Source organism: Neltuma alba, unplaced genomic scaffold (genome assembly GCF_004799145.2).
Source record: "Neltuma alba isolate B1F8T4 unplaced genomic scaffold, ASM479914v2 tig00012864_pilon, whole genome shotgun sequence".
In the NCBI taxonomy this organism is placed as follows: Eukaryota; Viridiplantae; Streptophyta; class Magnoliopsida; order Fabales; family Fabaceae; genus Neltuma; species Neltuma alba.
The window spans coordinates 17,981-42,683 of NW_021637245.1; the positions used below are offsets into that span (position 1 = coordinate 17,981).

The 24,703-nt window shown below is 36.9% G+C and overlaps 2 protein-coding genes across 5 annotated transcripts; both read right to left on the reverse strand.

Moving 5' to 3' along the window:
* Nucleotides 1-542: 542 nt before the first annotated feature.
* Nucleotides 543-22,819, reverse strand: LOC114731945 (uncharacterized). 3 transcript variants are annotated; one of them, XM_028919204.1, is made up of 20 exons: nt 11,776-13,206; nt 9,259-9,344; nt 8,681-9,049; nt 8,503-8,586; nt 8,351-8,407; nt 8,027-8,248; nt 6,807-6,846; nt 6,413-6,545; nt 5,550-5,641; nt 5,225-5,470; nt 4,858-5,105; nt 4,538-4,765; nt 4,234-4,452; nt 4,078-4,131; nt 3,885-3,950; nt 3,628-3,768; nt 3,491-3,544; nt 2,527-2,586; nt 1,497-1,901; nt 543-1,330 (listed from the first exon to the last, which is right to left on the reverse strand). In XM_028919204.1, exons 1-20 carry the CDS (start codon nt 13,019-13,021, stop codon nt 1,163-1,165), a joined length of 4,218 nt encoding a protein of 1,405 aa, XP_028775037.1. In that variant the 5' UTR covers nt 13,022-13,206; the 3' UTR covers nt 543-1,162. The 3 variants fall into 3 exon arrangements, with proteins under 3 accessions (XP_028775037.1, XP_028775036.1, XP_028775039.1); XM_028919203.1 differs by having other exon boundaries at nt 8,027-8,407; XM_028919206.1 differs by lacking the exons at nt 9,259-9,344; nt 11,776-13,206 and adding an exon at nt 22,807-22,819 and having other exon boundaries at nt 8,027-8,407; nt 8,681-9,006.
* Nucleotides 15,870-21,333, reverse strand: LOC114731946 (mediator of RNA polymerase II transcription subunit 1). 2 transcript variants are annotated; one of them, XM_028919208.1, is made up of 6 exons: nt 21,076-21,333; nt 20,038-20,828; nt 19,113-19,867; nt 18,935-19,024; nt 16,928-17,695; nt 15,870-16,455 (listed from the first exon to the last, which is right to left on the reverse strand). In XM_028919208.1, exons 2-6 carry the CDS (start codon nt 20,144-20,146, stop codon nt 16,312-16,314), a joined length of 1,866 nt encoding a protein of 621 aa, XP_028775041.1. In that variant the 5' UTR covers nt 20,147-20,828; nt 21,076-21,333; the 3' UTR covers nt 15,870-16,311. The 2 variants fall into 2 exon arrangements, with proteins under 2 accessions (XP_028775041.1, XP_028775040.1); XM_028919207.1 differs by having other exon boundaries at nt 20,038-20,855.
* Nucleotides 22,820-24,703: the final 1,884 nt, after the last annotated feature.

A 24,703-nucleotide genomic window follows, 5' to 3' on the forward strand; every position in this document is an offset into this window, starting at 1 on the left:
CACAATATCTCTTATCATATTTTCCCATACCTTTTTTTAATTCTTTTTCTTATTTATTATAAGAGCATATTTGGAAATAAAATTATATTTTGAACACATTTATTACTTTTAACTAATTGTTCGTTACCTGCAAATTAGCTATATGAAACTTATATAGGGAGTATAAGCTAAGACTAACATGTTTATAGCACTGTCGGCATATTTAGATGTTATTGATAAATGCTAATGATCATTATAAGAACTAATCAAATGGAGCAATTTTGTCATGGCCCGTTATGAGTAATATATGAATAAATATTACTACTTTCACTTTTAAACAACCAGTAAATTAACATCACACATACATATACTACTTAAAATATATTAACAAGTTCGGAAAATCAGAGTTCATCATAAACCTGGACTAGCTTTTTAGAACTACATTGACAATAACTCGACAATAAAAGACTACATTTAGGAGCGGACAAAACCTCAAGCCGATTTAATGTCCAATTCAATCATAAGAACACATTTACAGGCATCAATAAATGCACAGTAGCTTCAATTGAAAATTTATCCATGCTAGTTTATTGATTTTTATTGCGTTACAATTGACAATCAGCCTTGATCCTCTGGATGCAACAGATATGCAGGAAGCGAAACATGTATACAGCACTTACAATTTTTAATTTTCTGCCTGAATATAAAGTACAAACTTTGAGAAAGACGGTGGCTACATAATTTAAATGCTCGATGAATCTCATGGCGAGCACTAGTCCTTTGAAAATTAATTTTGTCATCATATGTACAACGACTCTACGAAGAAACAGGTGATGATGCCCTAAATCCTCCCAGGTATTGTTACAAGCAGGAAAGCTCCGGTTGCGTGCTTCCTCGAGTATGAGTATAATGAAATCCAAGCCCTTCTAAAGTAAAAGCAAGCAATGGTCATTCACTGTACAGTTTACTCTTCAACGAATGTACAGCAATGTTGAACTTCCCCGCCAGAGCAGAGCACAACTTCGCGCCACGCCAGGAAAGAGCGGCTGGAGCCCTGTCGCTAATCTCCAGATACATCTTGCCATTCTCCTCAAATGTCCGGATAGTCCGCATGCAAAATTGTATCCGATGATGTGGATGTCGGCCTTAAATAGGCATTCAAAACGTCAAGGAATCCGTCGCTTTACCCATTATGCTCCGCTGGTTCACTCGTAAATACATCCTGCTTGGTTCGCTTATCATTAGACAGGCAATCGGCAGGAACATATGCATATCCTTTAGGTAACATAGAATTCTTCATTGATGCTTCGTCTGACGTCATAACCAGCTCTTTTCCAAATGTCTCTTGATGCTGTAAAGTATAATATGGCATGAGCGCTTGGTACAAATCCAATTCAACCACTAAGAACTAATATTTTAAACGTTTCTAACTATCTTTTTAACAAAAAAGAAGAGGGAAATTGAAACACAAAAACTAAGACATCCAAATCACAGACTGACACAGCAGCCAAATTCACCTTTCTTGATTTTGATCTCCATCCACTGTCATCTGAAAGATTTCGTGATATGATTGAAGCTCTGTGAGGAACCTGCTTGCCAGAAAACTGCACCCTCTCAGGAATCTTATGATTATAATGGCTTTGTGAAGTTGAACAGTCATCATCCAACTTCGGGTCACTGTCCATGGTAACAGCAACTCGTAATCGATGCTTGGCTGAAACTGAGCTGTCCACAGTCACATCATCCGACCTTTGGACAGCTTCACTACATGATCTGTATCCCTCTGTGTTCCCTTTAAGGGATGTTGTAGCTGATTCTGAACTACAATCAGGAAGGATGAAAGGGCTATTCACCAAGACAGACCTAGCAACGTGATCTCTTTTGAAGGCAAGTATGTCGTGTGAACACAGAACCAATTCCCGCTGTAAATTCATGAGGGGGATGGTTAATCATCAACAAAGACAGACAGTTCTTAATAAATACTAAGAATATAGATATATAATTACCAAATATATAATATATATAATTAATAAAGTTCTTAATACAATTCAATTTTAAATTTTTAAATTAAAGTATACCAAAAAACCAGGCAATTTTGTTGTATTAACACTACATAAATAATCAACATAGATACAAAAAAGGTAGATATGAAAATTAAAGAAAAAAGTAGAGATCGGATTTGTTCAATCAATAAAAATTCAAAAATAGAATAATTCAATCAATATAAATAATATAAGAAAGCTTAACCTAACCCCCCCTTTCTTTTTAAATTTCTTCAGAGAATTCTATCAAAAACCAGCTCCTTGAGGATAATGTATTTATAGACCCAAGCATTTAAAAAAAACAAAGAAGGAGAGAGAGAGAGAGAGAGAGAGAGAGAGAGAGAGAGAGAGATGTAAGACTACTGTAACGACCAAATAGAGAAATCTCAGCTAGATTTTAGCATACTCAATATTATTGAAATGCAAAGGTAGATAAACGAACAAATCTCAAATACACGGCACCAATGGAGTACATCATCTTCGCGGTATAATTTACAAGAATTACCTTTATCTTTTCACGTTTGACAATTCTTTCACACAGGAGACGTAATCTCTCTAACTCAACCTGCAAAAAGAATTCACACAATCACCCAAGCAATTTGATTAACTGAAATATTAAACAAGCTGCATCACCCATGACAGTCTGTGCTTCTGACAGAGGCTGTGCTCACATTATTTTATGAATACATGCCCACACTCTTTACAAAGTGGCAATCACAACAACAAAAAAGTAACCATGACAATCATCATGTACAATTGCCATGGTCCTTAGCCTAGCGCTATAGTCCATGAACAGTTATTTGGAGTTCAAAGCTTCCATCACTTTTAACCTTTGGACCAACCCCCCCCGGGGGCCAGCATATCTAGTCGGCACTTTATTTATTGTAGGTTACGAGGTTAAAATAGGATTTTCATCCTAACATCAGTTAGAGAAGGGCTACAATCATGATCTCTTGAAAACATATTGAAAACTTTCTTAAAAAATTAATCAATTCCCAAGAATGGATGCAGTCATAAAGACAACAAAAGGTAACCTCCTAATGAACAAAATCATCAGAGTTCTGTTGATTGTTGAAACCCCCCACATAAAAAATGGAGTCATGCACAGCGCACAGCGCACAGCGCACAGCGCAGCGTTCATTTACAAATAACTACCCAAAGCATTCCATGCGCACTGAGATTAAAGACACATGCGACGATTTATCTTCTATGGCTCTTGACTGCCCAAGAATTAGACGTCCAACTAAAAACCATAAACCTTCCAATCCCCTCAATAAGCAGAACGGCTGCAATTCCTTTATTATCTCTGATGTTCTAATATTCAGAAAAACTTAGGCGAGCTACAGATAGATCCAAATATTGACAAAACATTGTGACTAAAGATTCAGATTATTAGATATGACAAATGTACCTTTCAAACAAATGTATCAAGAGCAACTTCCGAGGAAAGATGGAAGGAGAAATCTTACCCTAATTTGCTTGATACCTTTTAACTCTTCAATTCCATGTTTTTGGCTTTCAGCCTGACAAATTGAGAAACAATGACATAAGCTACAATTATCCCACCTTCAATAAGAATATTTTACCAGTAAACAAAAAATCAGACCTTTGCCCTCTGCTCTGAACCGTGCTTTTCACAGTAAGCCCTGTGCTGCAGCTTGCCACTGACAGCCCTCACATTCATGTAAAAACCAGCGCTTCTAGCACAGGATGGATGAAATGTGGTCTGACAATGGCCATAACTACACTGCAGTCACCATATATGGAACTGGTTAGAAATCATGAATCAAGATAATTCATTCAAAAGCCTGTGGCTATAAGATCAAAAAAAAGGGGGGGGGGGAATTTGGATGTCATCATTACCTTTAAACATACACCTTGCTTGCGGCGGCATATGCAACAAGTGTCAACTCCTTTCAACACAGTTTCCTGGCATTCACCGATATAAATAAGTTTCAGAGCAACTGCATGCTCAAATTTACAAGGTAGGAGTTGCATGTCTTAAGTAACATATTTCCAAAACCTTAGGAATTATATTTTTGGTGCAAGCACATACCATTCCTTCAACAGCATTTACTTGTCCTCTTCTGAAAGTCGACTCAAAAACCCACTAGAACATATTATAAATATAAGCATGTCACACTTCAGCAAAGTAAGACATTGAAAATGGAAAAACTGGCCCCAAAAAAAAAAAAAAAGGAGCATGAATAACCTCAGCACAAAAGGCATGGACCCAATGACCGTCTGAAGTCTTCCTGTAAGCACCAGTAGTACCACCACATATCCCACATTCCGCAACAAAATAAGGTTTCTCCCAGGAATTTATAGAAGGTTGCCCAGATATTCTGAATGATAAATCCTCACATAATTCACAGTACCATGGACCTGTAAATTCCTTCACACTACGATAGCAATTCAAGTGAACAGCAACCTGAAACAAATAACTCCATTAAGAATAACAGATCACATGCTAAGTTCCTGGAAAACAAAAAGGTTTGCAGCAGCAGCCTTGAAACCTTGCAACCGGAGCAGATGAGAATTGGGTTCAATATAGTTTCAGATCGTCTACAGATATCACACAATTTGGGATGCTCCTTAGAAAAATCTGCATCTGGCAGACCCAAATCTGAATGTTTTTCTGATGAATTCCTAAACATAGTTCCTCTAGAAAGTGTTTCTTTAGCCTGTGGCATTGGCTGAGAGCAAACACCAGTCCTTCCACTGGAAGTGTGCTTTAACAAATTCTGAAAAAAAAAAAAAAAGATTCTTAATAACAGCCACAAATAATGCTACCCTAGATCAGAAATTTTATACAATATAAACATGTATATATGACCTCCGGCAGTACAGGTTCTTCAAAGGCATCTTTCCGCAATGAAGAAACCCTAGATGATGCTGCTGCTGCAGCAGTTGCAGCAGCCAACACTGCCTGTGCTTCCTTGTGCCTTCTCTCTTTTCTTCCCTGCTTTTTTGCTTCCCTAAGATCACGGAGGTACTGATTAACAAGTACAGCATCCCATCTTTGCTGGTGGGTTGCATCAATCTCCTGCGGAAGACTCTTAACTATCCTAGAGATTAAATTATCTGCAATTATAAAGGAAAGCATAATCACATATTAATATGATCTAACAAAAACTAGATGGGATATAAAGAATTATTTTAACTGATGAATTAACTTAAGAATTCAATGATAGAGAACATACCAGCAAGCTTCTTCCTTGCAACTGCATTCTGCAATAATCTATGCTGAAGATATATTAGTTCACCCTCCACTTCATCTTTTGGACAAAATTCTAATAAACCCATATCTCTAGCCATAACCAATTGCTTCGTATTTACTTTATCAACATTACGGATGTCACTGCAAGTTACTTCTGAATTTTGGAAACTGGAGCCACCACTAGCCCCTGAGAATCCCTCCAAATAAAAATTTTCTTCCTCCCTTTGACCTGCCAAATGTCAAAGCTACTATGACTGATCTTAAAAACGATGTTGGGGGAAAAAAGCAAAGGTTTAAGCACAACTCACATATAACATCCTTCGAAAGCACCCCATCACGAATCTCCGATAACTTCTTATGGATGTATGGGTGAATATAAAACGAGTTTCCTTCAATCTTCCTGCATCACAGAAAATGAATATGCTGATTGGAACCTATATCCCCCTTAAATTGAAACAGAGAGATTGATACAACGATAGAAATGAAAGATTGATTTGCCATCACCATCCATTACACCTCTAGTAAAATGCCTACATAGCTACCAAAACTCCTAATAGGCATCAACTAAATGTGAATTTCTCCACCACCACATCACAGCCATAACGGATCTCATAAATTCCAAACATAACAAAGGTTGAGCTTGAAAGATCTGTCTTTCACCCGCACACAGAATATGACAACCTCCATTTTCACTTTCATTCATACAAAGAATTAGCTTTATTTTTTTTTTAGCAGAAGAATTAGCTTTATTATTTAAATAAGAAAAATCCATGGGAGAAACAGAGGGGGAAACAGGATAAACTCAAGATTCTTTCTTACTTGAGCCCCTTACAAATGACATCACCATCCCCTTCATGGCCTAATGCCAATGACTATAAACCTATAACAAGCCCAGAGAAACCCCGACTAAATCACATTCATATATTTGTTACATATTAAAAACACACATAGCTTTGGTGACATGCCAAAGAAGATTTCCATTTGATACGCCAATGCTTCATAGATACTATCATGATTATCATTGGCATATGGGTTAGCTCGGAAATAATTTAAAAGAGCATTTCTAAATACAAAGAAATGAAGCGTAAGGACTAAGTTGAAAATCTGACAGAATAGAAACAACCAAATGTCTAATCCAATCAAATAGGTATATCCAATTTCAATAGCTCACATGAAATCAGAAGCGGGTAAATCTGCAGCAGAACAAGGAGAATGGTGGTGATCAGAAAAAATAGAAGCATTAGCAGGCTTTTCTTCCAAAACACCTCCAGATAAGCTTATTTTGCTAGGTTTATCGGCATTCCCTGCATAATAATGTTATACAATGTAAATAAATCAGCAAGAGAAACACCAGATGAAGATAAATGGAACTAGATAAACCAAATTTGAATATAGGTACACCACAATAATCCATAAGTACTCATATAAGTAGCTCAGACAAATTTGCAATGAAAATCAAATCTCAAATTTCATCCTACATAAAACCATGTAGTTTAAAGCGGAAAAATTTAGCAAGAAGACATAAGCTTGTATCTCACGACTAAAGTTTCGTTAGGAAGCCATACCTTGGTAGTCAAAAGAAGCATCCTCAGACTTGGTTAATTTCTGCACAAAATAAAAATACACGCAAATAAAAAATTTATAAAAAGTAAAATTATAGTCCATCTAAGAGGAGCAACTAGCATAGGAAAGCTCACAAAAGTCAAAACTAAAATATAAAAATACCTCTCACATTTTGACTGCAACAAGTACATGAACTAAGTGAATATTGCATATAAACTTCCAATCAGAATCACATTGTAATTAGAATACACTGAACACGTAAATAGATAAGAAAAATTAGAAACTTGAAACATCATACACCCATCAAACGACCATCAAAGCTATACACAACTTGGCTCATTCCCAAGTCAAAATATCATCAAGAACAATTGGTGTTGGATGAAAATCGAGGAACTGGGAACCAACAAAATAACTACTCAAATTCAATGATGAGTTAAAATCCTTTGATGGGTAATATGTCTATATGCAGAAAACTTGAACACCCTAGCTCCAGTAAACTACAAGAGCCCCCCAGAAACACTAATATTGAACGGGGAAATCCCACTACGACACCACAATGGGATAAGATATTACAAAATCCCAACATATCACTCATAACATAATCCTAAATTCCAAATTAACATCCCAAATAACAACCAAATGCTTAATGAATTAGCCAAGATTAATTAAAATATCCTCATACAGCATCACCAACCGTCCAAATACGAACAATATCATTGCGAGACAGCATTCACAAGATGAATCACCATTCCCTCAATACCTATTGCGTTCTAAAGCAAGCATTCACTAAAATTGGAGAAAGGTCAAGAGCATGAAACGAGAGAGTTTTGGGGGGTATTTAGGTGGAGACAAAACCATGGTTTTAAAAGTGATTTTACAGAATACGAAGTAAATATGTGGAGGAATTTGCCTCGTTTTGTAGAAAAGTGCTTTTTAAAAGCACTTTTACTTATTGCCAAACACCCCCATAACAGCAATTCTTTGATGGTTCCCAATCTTGGATGAGCAAATAATCTGACCAAGCATTTGATAAGCAGGTCTTTCAGTTCAGAACCACAACCTTCGTACAAGGGGCACAAATTGATAAAATAAAATTATAATCAAAGACAAATACAGATTAGGGAGGAGTGAACCACAGAAGAGTGAAACTCTTAACAAAAGCAATTCCAGAACATGGATTAATTAGGCTTCGAAAAAGATGACTACTACAACGCAAAATTACCATTTCAGTTGCATCAGGCATGGACGCTTCATTCAATGTTTCCAAATTTTCATGTTCAAATTGACCTCCCTTGAACTTGTCCATTGGCATTCCGCTCTCTCTAGACACCACCCCAGATGAACACATCGCTTTGTTATTCAAAATCCTGATATTACCAGTTGTTCTTCTCCTTGAAGGCACTGACTTAACAGCAACAGGATCTGGCAACTCAGAATCTGATATCTGTAAAGAATCAGAACCATCAATGATTCCATTTTCATCCTTGGATGAATTGGCAGGCTTGAATTTGACTTTCAAACTTTTCTGAAATGCATTAGTATATACATGAGCTTTTAGCCAATTGACTATTTTGATTTGCACATCAGGGGCCATGCAAGAATCCTGAAAGAAGGAAAAAAGAGAACTATAATAAAATATTAAAAAAAACCACTCAATCACCATTTGCAGCGTGATAGACTCAGTATTTTAAGCCTTACATTAATATTTGCGCTTAATGTATCTGAAGAAATGCCAATCTCCAAAGCTACATCTTTAATATCAACTTTTCCTCGATCTATCAACTGCCAAGGAGCAACTTTCAATCCCAGGATTCACATCACGATAATTACATTTAATGATAAACACACAAATGAATTCACTTTTGATGCAAAGTACCTTTTTCAAAACAAGTGCAAAACCAAGGGAGTCAGATGCATTGGCAATTTCATCAGTCCTCCCCACCACAGCTGTATTATTTAGTTGTGGCAAACCACTGCATTCTGATGTTTCATGAGCATTTAACTGACAATCAGACAAAATTTCATCGGGCGGTTCACTATGACTCAATTTATCAGGACTGCCATCAGAAACTATCCCAGTACCATCTCCATTTTGGCAACCAATTTTCAAATTCTGCTGTGTGCCAGCTGGAAGGCTGTCAGCAGAAGATAAATCACTACCAAAAGCTACAGAGCCACCTGAAGGCAACATGGTGCTGTTCTCTTGTATATCTGAGTGCTTGGAACAGAACGCTCGCAACTCAATCTGGCCACAAGACACATCATGAGAGCAAATAATCAATTCCTCAAACAAGGTTGGGACACTTGTGATCAAAGGAGGAAAATGATGTTAAAAATGTAGAGTCGTTCCTAAGATGATCCTAAGCATTTCGTTTATTATTCTTTTCCTTTTCTTCACTAGGATGGGGGGAGAAAAGAATTAATTTTTTTTCCTTCCAAATATAGCATACTCACATTTTCATAACCATTTTTTGCCCAAACCTCCATCCTGTGGCTAGCTTCCCGGGCACATAAAGGATGGAAAGCAGACCTACAGGATCCTGTAACATCAACCAGCAGCAAGGAGTTATAAACTATTGAATGGGAACTTGAAGTGTAAAATACACAATGAAGAACCTCAGCAGCAACCGCCATAGAACACATCAAAGCTAACCAATCAAATATAACTACCACTCAGAAATATGGAATCAACAAACGCCAGACGCAGCTTGCAATACATCAAACAACTGATGGTGTTGTAAAGTATATGTAAAACACAATACTTGAGAAGGATTGGGGGAAAAGCAGCTTTTATATGAGGAAAAACCACATAACCAGTACTGAACCACAAATGCTACAGTACAAACCCCTTTTTAGAATAATTATGACATAATGTATTACTCAAAGAGCATCAAAGATACAATCTTACAAAAATATCAGAAAATAAACGGAACCAAAACAACAGTCAATCATTTTCCCTAAATCTATCATCATCCTCACCTCTTGAGAGAAAGGTCAGGGATGATCATAGATATGACAAAAGTTACCGAGACTAAGAGCATTTCTAGCCATCGCATCAGACTCCCTAATGTTCTCTCTGTACACAACTACAAACCCCTCCAATAGAACTTTTTTGTAAACATTCTAGAGGGCTGCTTCTGTAATCCACTTTGTAACCATCACAAGAAATGCTATACCACAAAAGATAAACATATATACCAATATGTAACTTTCTTTGCTGTTTTCAGAACAACTTTAAGAGCATTAACGCCCAGCTTTCAGTTACAGAACATTATTTCCCCACAGTTGCATATATCACACTGCTGTTTACATGAAGTATGATATCACAAGGCTGAAAATAGTCCTTAAGAGCAATAAAATCAATGCATCATCCAATCACAAAGAAAGAGAACAGTGTGTGATCATTCAAAGTCAAATTGAACAGCAATAGCCCAGGCAAAGATAAACGAAAACATTTTCTGCTGCAATAACACAGTAGAAACAGACAATGAATTGTTTCTGCTGCAAACCTGCCATTTTAAGCAGAGATTTTTTCCGCTTTATACAACAGATGCAGTCCAAACCAATAACGTGCTTTGGCCATTTTCACCCTTCATATTGAAGATGTTATGCATTAAGGCCCAAGGTGAATTAGCAAAAACAAGACCAGAACGGCAACATGAATTGGGTGTGACATTATCACCAGCCGAAAGACTGATTCAAATCACAAGACACATCTAGTCTACATCAATGAAGTAAGACTAGAAGCTACCTTTATAAACCAAATCCATGAACATCCTATTTCCACTTTAGCTTCAAACATAGCCCCATCTCCCATCTCACGGTCATTTAAATGTCACTAGAAGCAAGGTTAAAAAGGACTTCCCTGCTTCAAGTTTGTACTCTAATTAAAAAAAAAAAAAGTCTAGTCAAAAGAGAAACTTGGGCAGTTTTTGGTGTAGAGGCATCATAATTATTAACGACTCTCAACCCTCTATATGAAGGACTGGATCATGAGATGTACAAAATTACAAAATAAATAATGATAAATAATCTACTTATAGATTTGGAATATATACAGCACACAAGTTTTAAATTTTACATAATTGCTATATCCAAACATCTTATTAATAGGTTTTAAGTGCTTGGCAAACTAGAGAATCCACATACCGAACACCACCTAAAAGATTCTTCATATTTCAATGTATTTGGCCACTATGAAGTAATGGGAACCAATGCATAAATTCTCTTTTGGCGTACCACACTTAGAACCTCGCAGACGAAGAAGAAAACAAACATAGAAGACTGCATAAAAGATATGAATGAGAACTGGGTCTAACAAAATGCCACTTGAACTGGAAACATCGCATCGATATGCCACAACTTAACACGGGTTTATCATAAAATAAATAAGTTTACTCAAACATTTAACCAAATTGAAAGTTAAACCATTGCAATAAAATGATCTCTCTATGTAGTCTGAGTCAGCAAAAATTTCTTGTTTTGGACTTTAAATTCTCAGCCTTTGCTCACTCTGATGTTTGCATTCATGATCACTGCAGTTCTAACAGTTTAAGGCTATACTTACAAAAATTTTCGCATTAAAACATTGCAATGGTGATGAATTGACCAGCCTGCACCTTGATACAGACCTTTAAAGTCAAATAGTCAATAAAACATAGAACGGAAGGATCAAATGCTACTCAGCATTGGATAAAACCACTTGCATTCATTAAAATGAGTTCGCAACACAAACAACATTTGAAATTGCACAAAATTATCAGACCATCTTCCATTAGCAAGTGCCCCAAAATCCCTTGATTATAGACAAATACAAAGATGTGACTAATGACGTGAACTAATGGACATAATACAGCGAATCAGAGCTCTAACAGATGCATAATGATCAACAGTTCCCCAACACTAGAATGGTCTCCAGAATACCAGCCTACGAAAAATAATTGGATAGTACCAGAGGGCAACAAAACATACCATGGGTACATCGAATACATGCGCCAAACTTCAACTTGCAAATATTACAGACTAATTTTTTTCGGGTTTCCTGGACTCCTCCTACATTCATAACAGGCTCCATCTTCTTCAAATCCTCTATATAAACCTCAGGCATCCACAAACAACAAAACAAGTGAGCAAATTGCGCAGACCCAGCGCTTTCCGCATGTCTATGGACAGGCTTTAAAGCGCCGCCCTTCTTTGGACAAAGCACGCAAGGATACGCCATTTTATCAATGTCATCCTTTTGCTTGCACCAAGAGCACAACCAAGACTCGTCTACATCATCTTGCACACCATAGCAGTTCTTATGAACTGCAACTTTACAAATATCGCAGACAATTAATTGATTGGACTCTCTACTGGTGTCACCCCTGCAGCAATAATGGCACAGAGAAGAGTCTCCACCACAAGGATTGGCCATAAAAAATCTCTCCAACCCAGCTTCAACACCCAAAACCTTCCTCCTCTTTGAAGGGCGCTCAGTAATGAGAGAAATCTTATTCCTACATCCTAAAAGCCATTCTAAACTACTAGACGAATTCAAAGTATCATGACCCTTGTCATCCTGAGCTAAAACTCCAGCAGCAACACTGTTACTTTCCATGACACAGTCCTCATTCTTGACATCTTCGCTATTTAGGTTCCCATCAGTTTCCTTGTCATCCTCGTAACTAGCTACATTTGACCTTGGAGCATTTCCCACTGGTGGAATAGAAAGACACTTCCGGGCAGCTAAACTAAAAGAGGATGATGCCTCTAACAAGGTGTCTATGTCCGGCAATTTCAAGTCTCTAAAGTAATCCTCAGTCTCAACCCAAATGCTTGAACTACGCGACTTATCACATGCTCTAGACGATTTCTTGTCCGCACCCGAATGGGACTTCTTGTGGCGCCTGCGACTTTCAGAATGGCGGTTTAAGAAGCTTGCCCACCCACTGGGCAGTGTGGGCACCGTCGACGTTGAAGTCTCTTCCGCAACATCAAAAGGCGAGCGCTCACTGAGCGCTTTTATAGCCTGCGAGTAGTAATCAATTTCAAGTGCAGTGGCGTTATCAGAATTTTCCGGTTGGGTCCCCGGGGATTCAACCGGAACCCTCGAAACCGGGCAAGGCATGCCCTCGGTTCCGCAATATCCCTCCACACCCCTGCCCTTCACCTTCTTCCTCCGGTGACATCGGCCCCCGGTCATCGCCGGAAACAAACCAAATAACCACTTAAGCATACCATCGTTGAAAATCCAAACCCTATCCTATGTCCTGCTCCAACCTCGCTCAGGTTGCCCCTACCACAGTGAAGAACCCTGGTTCTAAAAATCTAATCGGACATCATTTCTGTATTCACGTGCACAGTGTGAGGGGGAGGTTAGGATAAGCCCCGGTCTAGGGTTAGGGTTCAGTTATTCTGGTTCGTATTCTTTCGGATCCGTTTTTTAGACTAATTTGTTTTCTCGCAGTTCGATGTCGCTTTCGAGGGCAGAGAGAAAAGAAAAAGAAAAGGGCAAAAAAATAAAGGAGGGAGATTCGCGTTTCTTGCAGGAGTGAGGGAGGCTCGTTTTGACAGATATTTTTATAAGAGAGTACTTTCCAGTGCTTTGCCGCCATACGATTGCTTTCGTACACCGCATATGAATTCACACGTGGCATGTTTAGAACGATCACCTCGCCGGTACCCTCGGGTCCAAAATGTTCCCCGGCAACAATAGCGATTTCTCTTGGCCGGAAAAAAAAAAAAGAAGAGAAAAAATAAACAATGGCGATACAGCAATAGGAGTATAAATATATTTTTTTTATCAGTTGAGTAGTGGATCACTGTTGTTCATCATTAATTAATCATTATCATTAGTAATCAACAATTATTAGTAAGTATAAGATGTAGAAATAGAAAAACTTCAAACAAATCATGCAACTCGTTTCCAGCGTAAGCCCGCGTCTACGTAGCTAATAAAAGGGATTAAATTTCACGCCACACATCCCCTTTAATTAGGTGGTTAAGTGAACCATATTCTGTTGAGGTCCTCCTCTCAATTAAAACTCTAAAAGCATACTCTTTTGTTTTCTAATGTGTCCCTTCAAAAGTTTCTCTCAGTAGATTCTAGATGTAAAAAGTATTTGGGTAAAAATAAAACCATGTTTCAAGAATATTTTACGGTATACAAAGTAAATACGTGGAGGAATTTGTCTCGATTTACGAAAAAGTGCTTATAAAAAGTGATTATGTGGTGTTCCAAACACTTCCGTAGGTGAGATTTCCTAGTTCAGGTCAGGATTCTCTTTGTAAAATCAACAATTTCAAACACCCCCTCCTTCGGCCAAACACCCCCCCAAAAAAAAAGCCTTGATTGCTTGCATGCTGACTAAACCCGTGTTAACCGGTTTATTGGACTTCCCATCCACAATAGGATTCAAAACAAGGAGGCAATCCATATGGTCGTTATTCGTAATTTCAACAATTTCTATAAAAAATATTATAATTTAAGTCAATTATTTAGTAGCTTTGTATACATTATTACTTTCAGTCATTGATATAAAAATTAGTTGACTAATTTAAATATATTAGGAGGGTTTGTTAAATTAGTTATCTTATAATAAATAAGTATTATATTCCTTCAAATATAATTACTAATTATGTATATTAGCTGAAACTACTATTTGATGTAACATTTAAAATTTTGGAGGTGGTCATTTTTATCATGTTATATTTGGCATTTATCTAAATTTGTACACTGGTATCTAAATTCACTAAGACTGGTCAGATATATATATGAAGAAGTATGGGAACAAAACCTTTTTAGATAACAACTAGACAGATACTTGGATGGTAATAAAATACAATGATACCATAAAATCTGTGGTCCATCAAGATGGGTAAAATTTTTCCCACGGGGCGAAGCTCGTATTCAGCAATTTGTATCCTTTCGAAATGAAGTTCAACCAAGAAATTATGAACCGTTTTATTCAAAAAAAAAAAAAAGAAATTATGAACCGCATCGCACGTGGATATGGAGATAAAAGGTGAACAGGAGAGCTAAAAGTAGTTGTTGACTGGAAAATGAGGGGGTGGAACGTAGAAAAGCGGTTGGCGAGACCCCTTTCTTAAGACATTCTAGATAACAACCAAACGACCCACGCGAATATGTGATAAAGTTTAAGATTAAATGCTGTCGTTCATTGGAGCATAAAGGATGCAATACTTGAGTGTAGTAATTGGTATTCACAAGTTTGGCCAGGCTGGAATTGATCTCGTCCAATAAAAATATTCTGTACTCATCCTTCATTCCTTACCCGGTTTGGCACTAGGTGGAGTTTGACCTGGGTAATAAAACAATAATACAAATTAAAAAATATGAAAAAGAAAATAATTACACTCACCTTAAATAAACCTTTTAAAAAAATAACGTCAGAATGAAAAATATAACCTATTTTTACAATTACGAATAGTGCACATCATTTTTTTCAATATATTAGGTTAAGCAGTTAGCTTAAATATACTTTTCATTTAAATTTTAAATTTAAAAAAATTTATTTTATAATATCTCCCTGACAATCATAAAATCAATTTCTTGGACAAAATATGGGAAGAAAGACGATAAAACCCATGGATCAATATTCACAGAAAAGTACTCCAAGTAACCCACATGGGCGGGATAAACCTGGCCATGCAGACCTCTCCACCAGCCCAATGGCACAGCACACTTCGTGTCTCAAGCGGCACCGGGCCGAGTCTAAACATCATGCCACCCCTCTTGTAGAGCCCAACCCGAAGGACGCATTGGGTCAATTTAATGCCGAGAGTTAAATTGTGGCCGGCTCAATATTATTATCATTATGAAAATTAAAAGAAAATTTAAAAAAAAAAGTAATATTTCAAGTGTTAATGGTGATGCTGGTCCCAAAAAAGGGTTAATGTTGACGAAGCGATTTCTTCTGCATCTCTCTTTCCTTTTTGGACCCAAAAATTAATTAAAAAAAAGAAAAGCGAAGAGGGTTTGAACTTTATGAATTTTTTTTTATTTTCATTCATGTTATTTTTGACCATTTTTCTCATACTGTAAACAGAGTACACAAGGAATATAATGGCTTAAAATGGGGAAAATACCATATCAACATGATCTAAGATTAAAAGTAAACTTCAATTCCTTTTTTCCCGTAAAATTGACCAAAAACATCGTAAACTTTATCACGTAAAATCAAACCCTCTTGAAAAGAAAAGAAAAGATCAAAATACCCCAAAAGGATGCAATTGCCCCGCGCCTTCAAAGCAGACAAAATAGCCCCTACGCTATGCCTAGCCAACCAACCTATGAGTTTTGACTGAAAAAGAAAAAAGGGTTATGCAGGCAGGATTGAGGCACCTGTAACTTATTGCCCATATTTGCAAAATGCAGGTTTCAAAACCCACCCTCTTCCTTCAACCCACATCATCCGCCTTCTCTCAAAGCAAAAGGGAAGAACGTAACTGGCCATCTGCCACCAAAAATTGAATTTTGGATCAATTATCCATGATAAAACTACATCAAGCATCTGATTCAGAATCAGAAGAGCTTGATTCTGCTGATGCTCCACACAAGTTAGTTGCATGAGGTTCAAACAACTTGGACAGCTTTGGCTGCATGCCCTGGCATAGCTTGAACGTGGTTGCAGGACCCAACTTCATGAACTGAAAAACAGAAAATCAACAAAGAATAAGCAAAACTGATTTTGTTGATCACTGCAACCAATTTCTACAGAGGCATTTCGCAAATCGCAAGTACGATCTTGAAACTCCAGTACAAACACCCCCACTCTTAAATATCCGCAGCTTGCAATTCGCCAAATATTATTTTGTAGGGCACGTAATTATAATTTTAAAATCACTCAACACAAATTACTTAACCTTCACTGGCAAAAGAAAAGCTCGATAATTCATTGGCAAAAGAAAAGCTTGACAACAGACAAATAGATTGATGCCAAGCATGACAACACTATGAATATAATAAAGTATAAATTTTCTAGCCAGTTGTATTATTTACAAGCTATGCAAAACACATTATTGCCGATCTGGTTCATAAATGAATAAAGAAACCTCGCAAATCCAATTTATGATAATCCCAAACAACAGAAAAACTAAAGGAGGGTTAAGTGTTGCTCACCTCCTGATAGAAGGCATTGATCTCCTCTTCTGTAAGGCCTTCATCCTCACCAGAATTTTCCTCCCACCCAAGTGAACGAAGGAATGCAGCCTCTTCCTCGTCAGGATACACAGTATCACTTTGAACAAAATCTTTCTCTTCGGTATCAGGAAATCTGTGAGTCCCTTCAGGGGCATCACCATTGATAGTCACTTCAGCAACATTTCCAAGAGGTTGGGGGCACGCAGGAGGACTAACTTCCCCAGCTAATTCAGCAGATTTTTCCATTGTAGGAGATGAATGGATGGGGGCGGAATCAGTATTACCAGTAGAGGAGTTCATCAGAGTTTTCTTCTTAATGAGATTGAAAAAATCATTGCGACTCTGTACTTGAGACAAGGAAGGCTTCTTATCCATAGTAGAACCTAATTTTGGATCCACTGATGCTGGCTTCCGGTCTGTGGAAGATTTCAGATTATTGGGGTTCCTCAAGGGTGTAGAAGTAGCTGCAGAAGCAGCAGAAAGATTGTTTCCAGATTTGATGTTAGAGAAATTTGTTGGAGATGAAGCATCCTTAGAAGTGGGGGAAAGACCATTTTCCCACACAACTGATTTAAGATCAGTAAACTTCCCAGATGTCTTTGGAGCATCGGACTTAGAATTTCCACCACGAAAGGATAAATTGGAAATGTTTAGTGATGAGGGTTGTTGTGACCCACTCTTGCCAGCAACATTCAGCTCAGGAGTTCTGACTGCTGTTTTGGGCTTTAATTTCTCAGAAGTAAGAACCTGAGAGGAAAGCGTCACTAAATTACCAAATTTTCAAGTGTGGAAACTAGAATGTCTACGCCCACCATGTTAAATCGTAGCCAAGACTTCTAAAGTTTTTTTTTTAATCATAAAAAGGACATCCACTCATGACAGATTACAATTCTCAGTAACCGAACAGGATCAAGTCCCAAAAGTATAGCCAGAAAGAAAGAGTGAGATGCAACGGCAATCAAATAGAACCTCTACTTATAATATGCTCCACCACATGAATTTAGCTGACTAATATAATCCTTTTTTCCAGAAAAATATAAAGGCTAATCAATCAATTCTGCTACATAATAAACTTGATTCATGATTAAGGATTAGAATCCCAATCAGTCACTGTTTCCATTACGTGGAAGACAAATAAAAATACTATAACATTATAAGGAAAGATATCATAATACTATTATTCTAATACAAAATGAGAGATCCCCGTAACACCTCTACACATGGCTATTCTATGATGAGAACGCATAAAAATAAACAGCTTGTGAATTGTCTAAGAAACAATCAAATAGAAGAGTCAAATATGTTCTTTCTGAATATACTACCTCCGGTCCTAATTATAAGATCCAGTTGATTAATTTGAGGAGATTAAGAAAAGAAGTTAAGTTAGTTATTTGTAATAAATAAATGTTATCTTTCCTAAAATATCCTTGCTAATTAATTATATTGGCTAGAACTACAATTATTAGAAGGACTATCTTGGAAAAAAAATACATAAATATGAGAGACAAAATGGATTGGGGTTTTATATTTAGGACCAAAATAAAAGTCAAATAGGGTCTTATATTAAGGACCAAAGGTAGTATATTGAACATGTAATGTCAAAAATACATGCTAAATATGTTCAAGTTAGAAAAGGCCAAGCAAAATGTCAAAATTGCATTTTTTGCTCTAATATAAAGCCAAATTAATTCTACCCGCAAAGAAACCAACGTTGTTAGCTAAAAGCCACATCACCTAATTTTGCATATGTAATTCCTTGATAGCTGAAAACAATGTTGTTATTTTCTTGGCACAAAAACCCAAAAAAAAAGGAATAACATCTAACACGTAAACAATCAGTTACATGTAGGGGGGAAAAACAAAAATATATGGAGATCTGGAATATAGAAGTATTATTAAAAATCTAATTACATGATAAATCCACAAACAGAAGTGACAAAACGGCCATATATGTCCCATAAAATATGTCAAAACCAATCTTCTTACCGAAGCTTTGGGCATTGATGGTGTTACTGGAATTAACTGTCTTGACTGCTTAATAGCCAGTTCCTCAAGCCTTTGAGTTTTGACTGACACCTAAAATGAATGAAGATGCTATTAACTGACCACACATGCAGTGCAAACATAGAAATAACAAAAAAATGATATAGTTACCCAGGTCTACCTGGGGAGCAGAACGAGCACGGGATGGAGCCTGAGCCAATGCCTCAGCCATGTTAAGACCAGCTGTTGTACTCAGAGCCGCAGGCCCAGAAGTTGTAGAAGCAGGTTGTTGCATTGTTAGAGACCCAGTGCTATTGCTTCCAATTACTGTAGGTACCTCCGCTAGTGCAGATGTCCATCCCTCCCCCCCAATTAAAGCTGAACTACCAACAGGTAGACTTTGACTTGATGTAGCAGCCAATACAGGAGATGAAACTCGTCCCATTTCAGATATCCCCTGCTTCTCTTCAGATCCAAGTGAGGGAAAATCCTTATCAAACACTGCTTTTTGAATGCTACTGCCAATGCTAGCCCCGGAAAGTAACCCATTGCCATTACTATGGTTACTGTTGCCCCCAGTTTTTGTATCAACTGCAACTCTTCTAGGCAAAAGCTCACTCTGTTTCCTAGAAACCATTGAATTAGAACGCCGCAAGGTGTCTCTCTCTACTCTTCCAGAAAAGAGATTAATCAAAGGATCAGAAGAGTCACGATCCCAGTGATCTCCAAAATTCAGTCTCTCTTTCTCCCTATCACGGTCCTTATCACGGTGATTTCTGTTGAAATTACTGTATGCATGCTTGGTAGAACCATTGACGGAACTCCTCCGAGAATTTGATGAAGATGACCGTTCAAGAAACGCAGAGCGTGGGCTATCAAAATCAATAGTACTCTTAGAAGATCTATTCCTTGTGTGTTGAGCAGCAGATGAAGCATCTACACAACAGTGATTATACTGTTAACTTTCTTATACTAACAATGCAGTTGGGATGAGTTCCAAACAATTAAATCTGGCACACATATTGATTCGTTTAAAGGAATATCTCACAAAAAGCCTATACAGAAAATTAAATAACAACGTAATTAGAGAATTTATAACAAAATACCCGAGTGAGTAGAGGAAGACGCAGGATGGTGGGCTGAACTGCCAGCCCCAGTGACACTTCCAGCACCTCTCAACCATTCTGGAATCAATGCAGGTTCACTTCGTTCCATAACGAACACTGAACATGATCAGAACTAACACAAGAAGCACATGCACCTTCTTCAACACCTCTACCCCCCCTTGAGCAAATATTATACTTTTGCACGCAATTATTGGTTCTAATCCTAGCCCTTCATCCTTATCCTATATGCCAGAACCGGTAAAAAAGACCTCTGTTTAAGCACAGACTATGCCAAATGGAAACAGTAGAACTACAGCTCAGAATATGGATTAATAGACAAATCAGTATCCACCAATAGTTGGTTAACAGAAGCTTGACTTCAGGGAAGCAACACCTTAGCAAAATAACCTGGCAAGATTTGTTAGGCTTCCGCACAAAATCTACAGTCTTCCCGACCAGACAACCAACTGTTCATCAAAGTTATCGCAGATTTAAGAAAGTAACTGCCAAATAAATACACTAACGTATGTATGAAGTCAAGGAATCCTTGAGCAAATTCTCCAGTGAAGCAGAGAACATATCCTTGCACGCATGCCCAAGCAGGAGAGTGTTATATAAGGCAATGTTGGAAGAAAAAGCTTCTCCACGCCGCCATCTTCAGATAAAGATGGATTTGCAGATGGCCGTAATATACTCAGAGATGCCTCATTCCTCCAGCGAAGAGAGAATAAACAATTGGGAGTCCAGACATCAAAGGAAGAGTCCAAATATTGATGACCAAACCAGAGCACCTACGTATTTTAAGACGCCAACAAGCCCTAGTAGAGACAAAGAGTTTAGAGTCGAACGCAGATTAAAAAAATTCGAGAATTGAAACCCTAGAACCTATGCATGGTCATTGTTGATCAGTATGAAGAACATACAGAACCTAGGGTTACAGAGCAGGGGAAAAAGTAGGGAAAATTCTAGAAAAATTGGAAAGCGAGAGTGTTCGATAAAAAAAAGGAAGAGAACGAAATAAATGAACAAGGAACTAACCCAAAACGCAGAGATTGATGATGGATGATAGAAAACGTAACCGTTATCAAAAACCGCCAAGCGAATTGCTGACTGAAAGGGATGCGTTTTTCAGCGAAAGAACTAGAGATGAAAATAAAACAAGTATGATTGTGGAAAAGCGGAATGGGGTTATCGTATTCGGAGAGGGAAATAGGGTTTTGTTTTGAGAGAGTGCGATGTGTGGGGGTGCGGGGTGAGTAAGAGAGAACGCGAGAGAAGGTATAATTTCTGTTAGTTTCGGATACTCAGTATCAAACGTATGAAGAAGAGCCTCTCCTTCTAACAAATCTTAAATCCTTTTTTCCATATATTTTTATTTAATTTTCTGTCTTTTTTGCGTTCCTTAGTTATAGCCTTGCCTTTCACGACTCCACCCGGACCCGGGACCCCCTTCCACCCTTTAGGTTTTCCTTTTGTTTTTGTTTTTTTGTCCTCTTTTTATCTGAAGCCCTAGTTGTTTTTTCTCATTTAACAAAGCCCTAAACAATTTTTTTCCACACATAATAATGAGTTGTCGATATAAAATGATATATGGTCTGTAATTCTCCTTGACCATGGCCAACGGGTTTCGTTGAACGAGGCCTTTTTGTTTTGTTTTTTGACCAGGCCCGGATTGATGATATATGGTCTACAAATTCTCCTTGACCACACCGAATGGATGTGGCAGCTCATATGCACGATTGCCGATGGCACACTGGTGATGAGCTGCAGAGCTGCGTAGCAGCCACGTTAGTAAAAATATCTACTTTGTATTTATATCTTAATTCCTAAAATCTTATAATTTTAATTGCACATGTTAAAAAATTTATTGATGAAACAGTGATTAAATGGAATATTTTGAGAAAATCAACACATATTTATTACTAATAACTCGATTAATTAATTTATTCAATATTTATCAATTAGTTATTTAACTTTATATATTAAAATCCAACAAAATCTGCCGCATTTAGGCGTGTTAAATTTATTCTCGTTCTTAAAAGTATGATTTGTTTTAAATAAACCAACTTTGGAAATTTTTCCTTTATCTAATTTTCTATTTGGGATCATTCACGGGGGAAAAGCCCCTCCCTTTCAGTCTTTGAAATTCAGAAGGATGCCATGCAAAGCGCTAGGCGTCTTAAAAAACACTTGGATGAGCCTTTACCCCTCACGAATTTCCCCTGGGGAGTTTCATACGACGTCGTATGGTTCTTCGTTTTCTTGCCTTCACGATTGCCTGCATACTCTTATGGCGTGCTCTGTTTTTTTCACAGACTCTGAAACTTTGACCCAAAACCACTTAGCAACAAGTCAACGGCAAGAAATGCTTAAAGAGTCTTTAATTATTACGCCGGTTAGGGGATTTCTAGTGCTGGCATGTAACCATTAATTTAAAGTCTGTGATGCATCTTGTGGAGGCATGTCGATAAGGATGATTAAAATAAATAATACAGGTGAGATAACTGATAATGAAACTGACTTACATAAAAAGCCTACCGCGTGGCTAAAAACTGGCTTGTCTGGCTTTCAGATTTAGAGTAGCGTGATAATAATTCCATGCCAGGTGTTACATTCAACTCGGTCGAAGTTTTTCCAACGTAAAAGTAACCCCTTATCATTGATTAAACAGGAATTCATAAACCTGCTTAACCAAACGGTGATGATTGAAATTTACGCCCACTTTTGTGTTCCAACGAGCTTGTATGATTTCTCCTCGTTCAACCAAACAAGCACCCAGATAATAATGTGACTAAAAATAAAGACGAAGAATGCTAAAAATGACGATAAAATGAAGAGGATGATCCTTATCTGCTGCCCTTGTAGCGTTTTTGTTGCCCGCTGCTCGGCAACCTGCAGCTCCGGTCACTTTGATTCACGCACGAGACTCCTGCGATCAATGCGTCTCCACCTCGCGCGTGTGCTGGAAAACGATTTGACGTCCCTGAGTTGGGAATACTGTGTTATAACTTGAAATATTTGGTTAGTGCTTGTCGTGTTCGATCTATCTTTCCACGATGCTGATTTAATTGTCTGAACTATTCTTCTGATTGTTAATGTAAGATTTAATTACCCGCCACATTGATGGAATGTAGGAGTATTACTCATCACGTCGTGGCATGCGCTGATATTTTTACACAATTCACATTCATATGAACGCTGGAATTATAAAAAAAAAAAAAAAATCACCCAGCTGTCGTATATGGTTTTGGCTCGATGAATCAGGTGTTATTAATAATTATCATACTCTACCGTTATTTGATATAGAACCCAATTACTGAGTTAGTTTTGATCCTAAATATAAGACTCATTTCTTGAATTTATCAATTTTCTCTAAATTATCTCTATGGATACTTCATCAGCCATAATCAAGTAGAAGAGAAAGATGGGTTATTAAGAAAGATAATTATGGTATTTTAAGAAAAACGTTCATGTTTCTTATAATTAACTAACTTACCTAACTTCCTTAATCTAATCAAATTAGTTAAATGGATTTTATATTAGGGATGAAAGGAGTATATATACAGTGGTCATATAATAACTATCAATACAAAACATATGAAAAATATTAAAAATTATTAAACATGCCATTATTAATAAGTATGAATAATCTTGTTTATCTTCTATACACAAAACTAACGCAGTAAGCTAGTAACCCGGCAAATTCAGCATCCTCGCAGGAGCTAGCTAAAAAGACAACTCATAAATTTATAAATTTTTTTAAAAATTATTTCGATTGACTGCAATACAATAATAAGGTTTTCATCTATATAGGCAGTGATTAAATGGGTTATTTTAGATTAATTGATGTTATGAATAATTAATTTAATTAATTTTTGCTAACATTTAATTAACTTTTTAAACATCTACACAGTGCCTATTTGATTAAGCGGTGGGGTTCTAGATAGATAATTATGTAATCTATTTATCTCATTTGGCTAAATTTTTTGAAATTCTGGTAAACCATGATTTCAGTCTCAGTCACATGTCCGATGATAAGATATTAGGAGTAGCTTTTGCAACTGAAAATTCTCGATGGAGATTTAGGGTGTGTTTGGGTGACACCCCAAACCATGGTTTGGGGTGTCAATCACCCAAACACCTCCTCTAAAAACCAAAACCATGGTTTTGGGTCAAAACCATGGTTTTGGGTCAAAACCATGGTTTTGACTCCAAAACATGATTTTGGAAAAAGCAAAAAATTTTGCTTTTAGAGAAAAAAGAGAGAGTGTGAGAGCCTATATGATATGTATCTTGTATTTTTTTTATAAACATATTTTTTGATAAACATATTTAATCTTATATTTTATAAATATATATACACATTAATTATTATTAATTATATTATCTTATGTATTATTAATTATGTTGGTAAAAAATATATTATTAACAATTTTATTCCTTCAAATTAAAATTATCATAAAAAATATTTTTTTTGTGTATTATCATATTAACTTATGTATTTTTTTAAGTAATTTGTATATATAAAAAGTGTTTCTGATAACAACTATCCAAACACTCTCACTCTCAGAATCACTTTTTACAAAATCTATTCTTCACAGAATCTATTCTCCAGAATCACTTTTCCAAACCACGGTTTGGTTTCATCCAAACACACCCTAATAGC

Bases quoted from the DNA above. Each gene is read 5' to 3' on its own strand.
- LOC114731946 (XM_028919208.1), bottom strand. From the start codon at position 20,146: ATGGAACGAAGTGAACCTGCATTGATTCCAGAATGGTTGAGAGGTGCT. The intron at 19,025-19,112 runs GTAGACCTGGGT...CATTCATTTTAG, and splicing joins GTGCTCGTTCTGCTCCCCAG to GTGTCAGTCAAAACTCAAAG. The intron at 17,696-18,934 runs GTAAGAAGATTG...CTTTCCTCTCAG, and splicing joins CATCAATGCCCAAAGCTTCG to GTTCTTACTTCTGAGAAATT.
- LOC114731945 (XM_028919203.1), bottom strand. From the start codon at position 13,021: ATGCTTAAGTGGTTATTTGGTTTGTTTCCGGCGATGACCGGGGGCCGA. The intron at 6,546-6,806 runs GTATGGCTTCCT...ATTATTATGCAG, and splicing joins TGCTTCTTTTGACTACCAAG to GGAATGCCGATAAACCTAGC. The intron at 2,587-3,490 runs GTAAGATTTCTC...TTCTTTTTGCAG, and splicing joins AAGGTATCAAGCAAATTAGG to GTTGAGTTAGAGAGATTACG.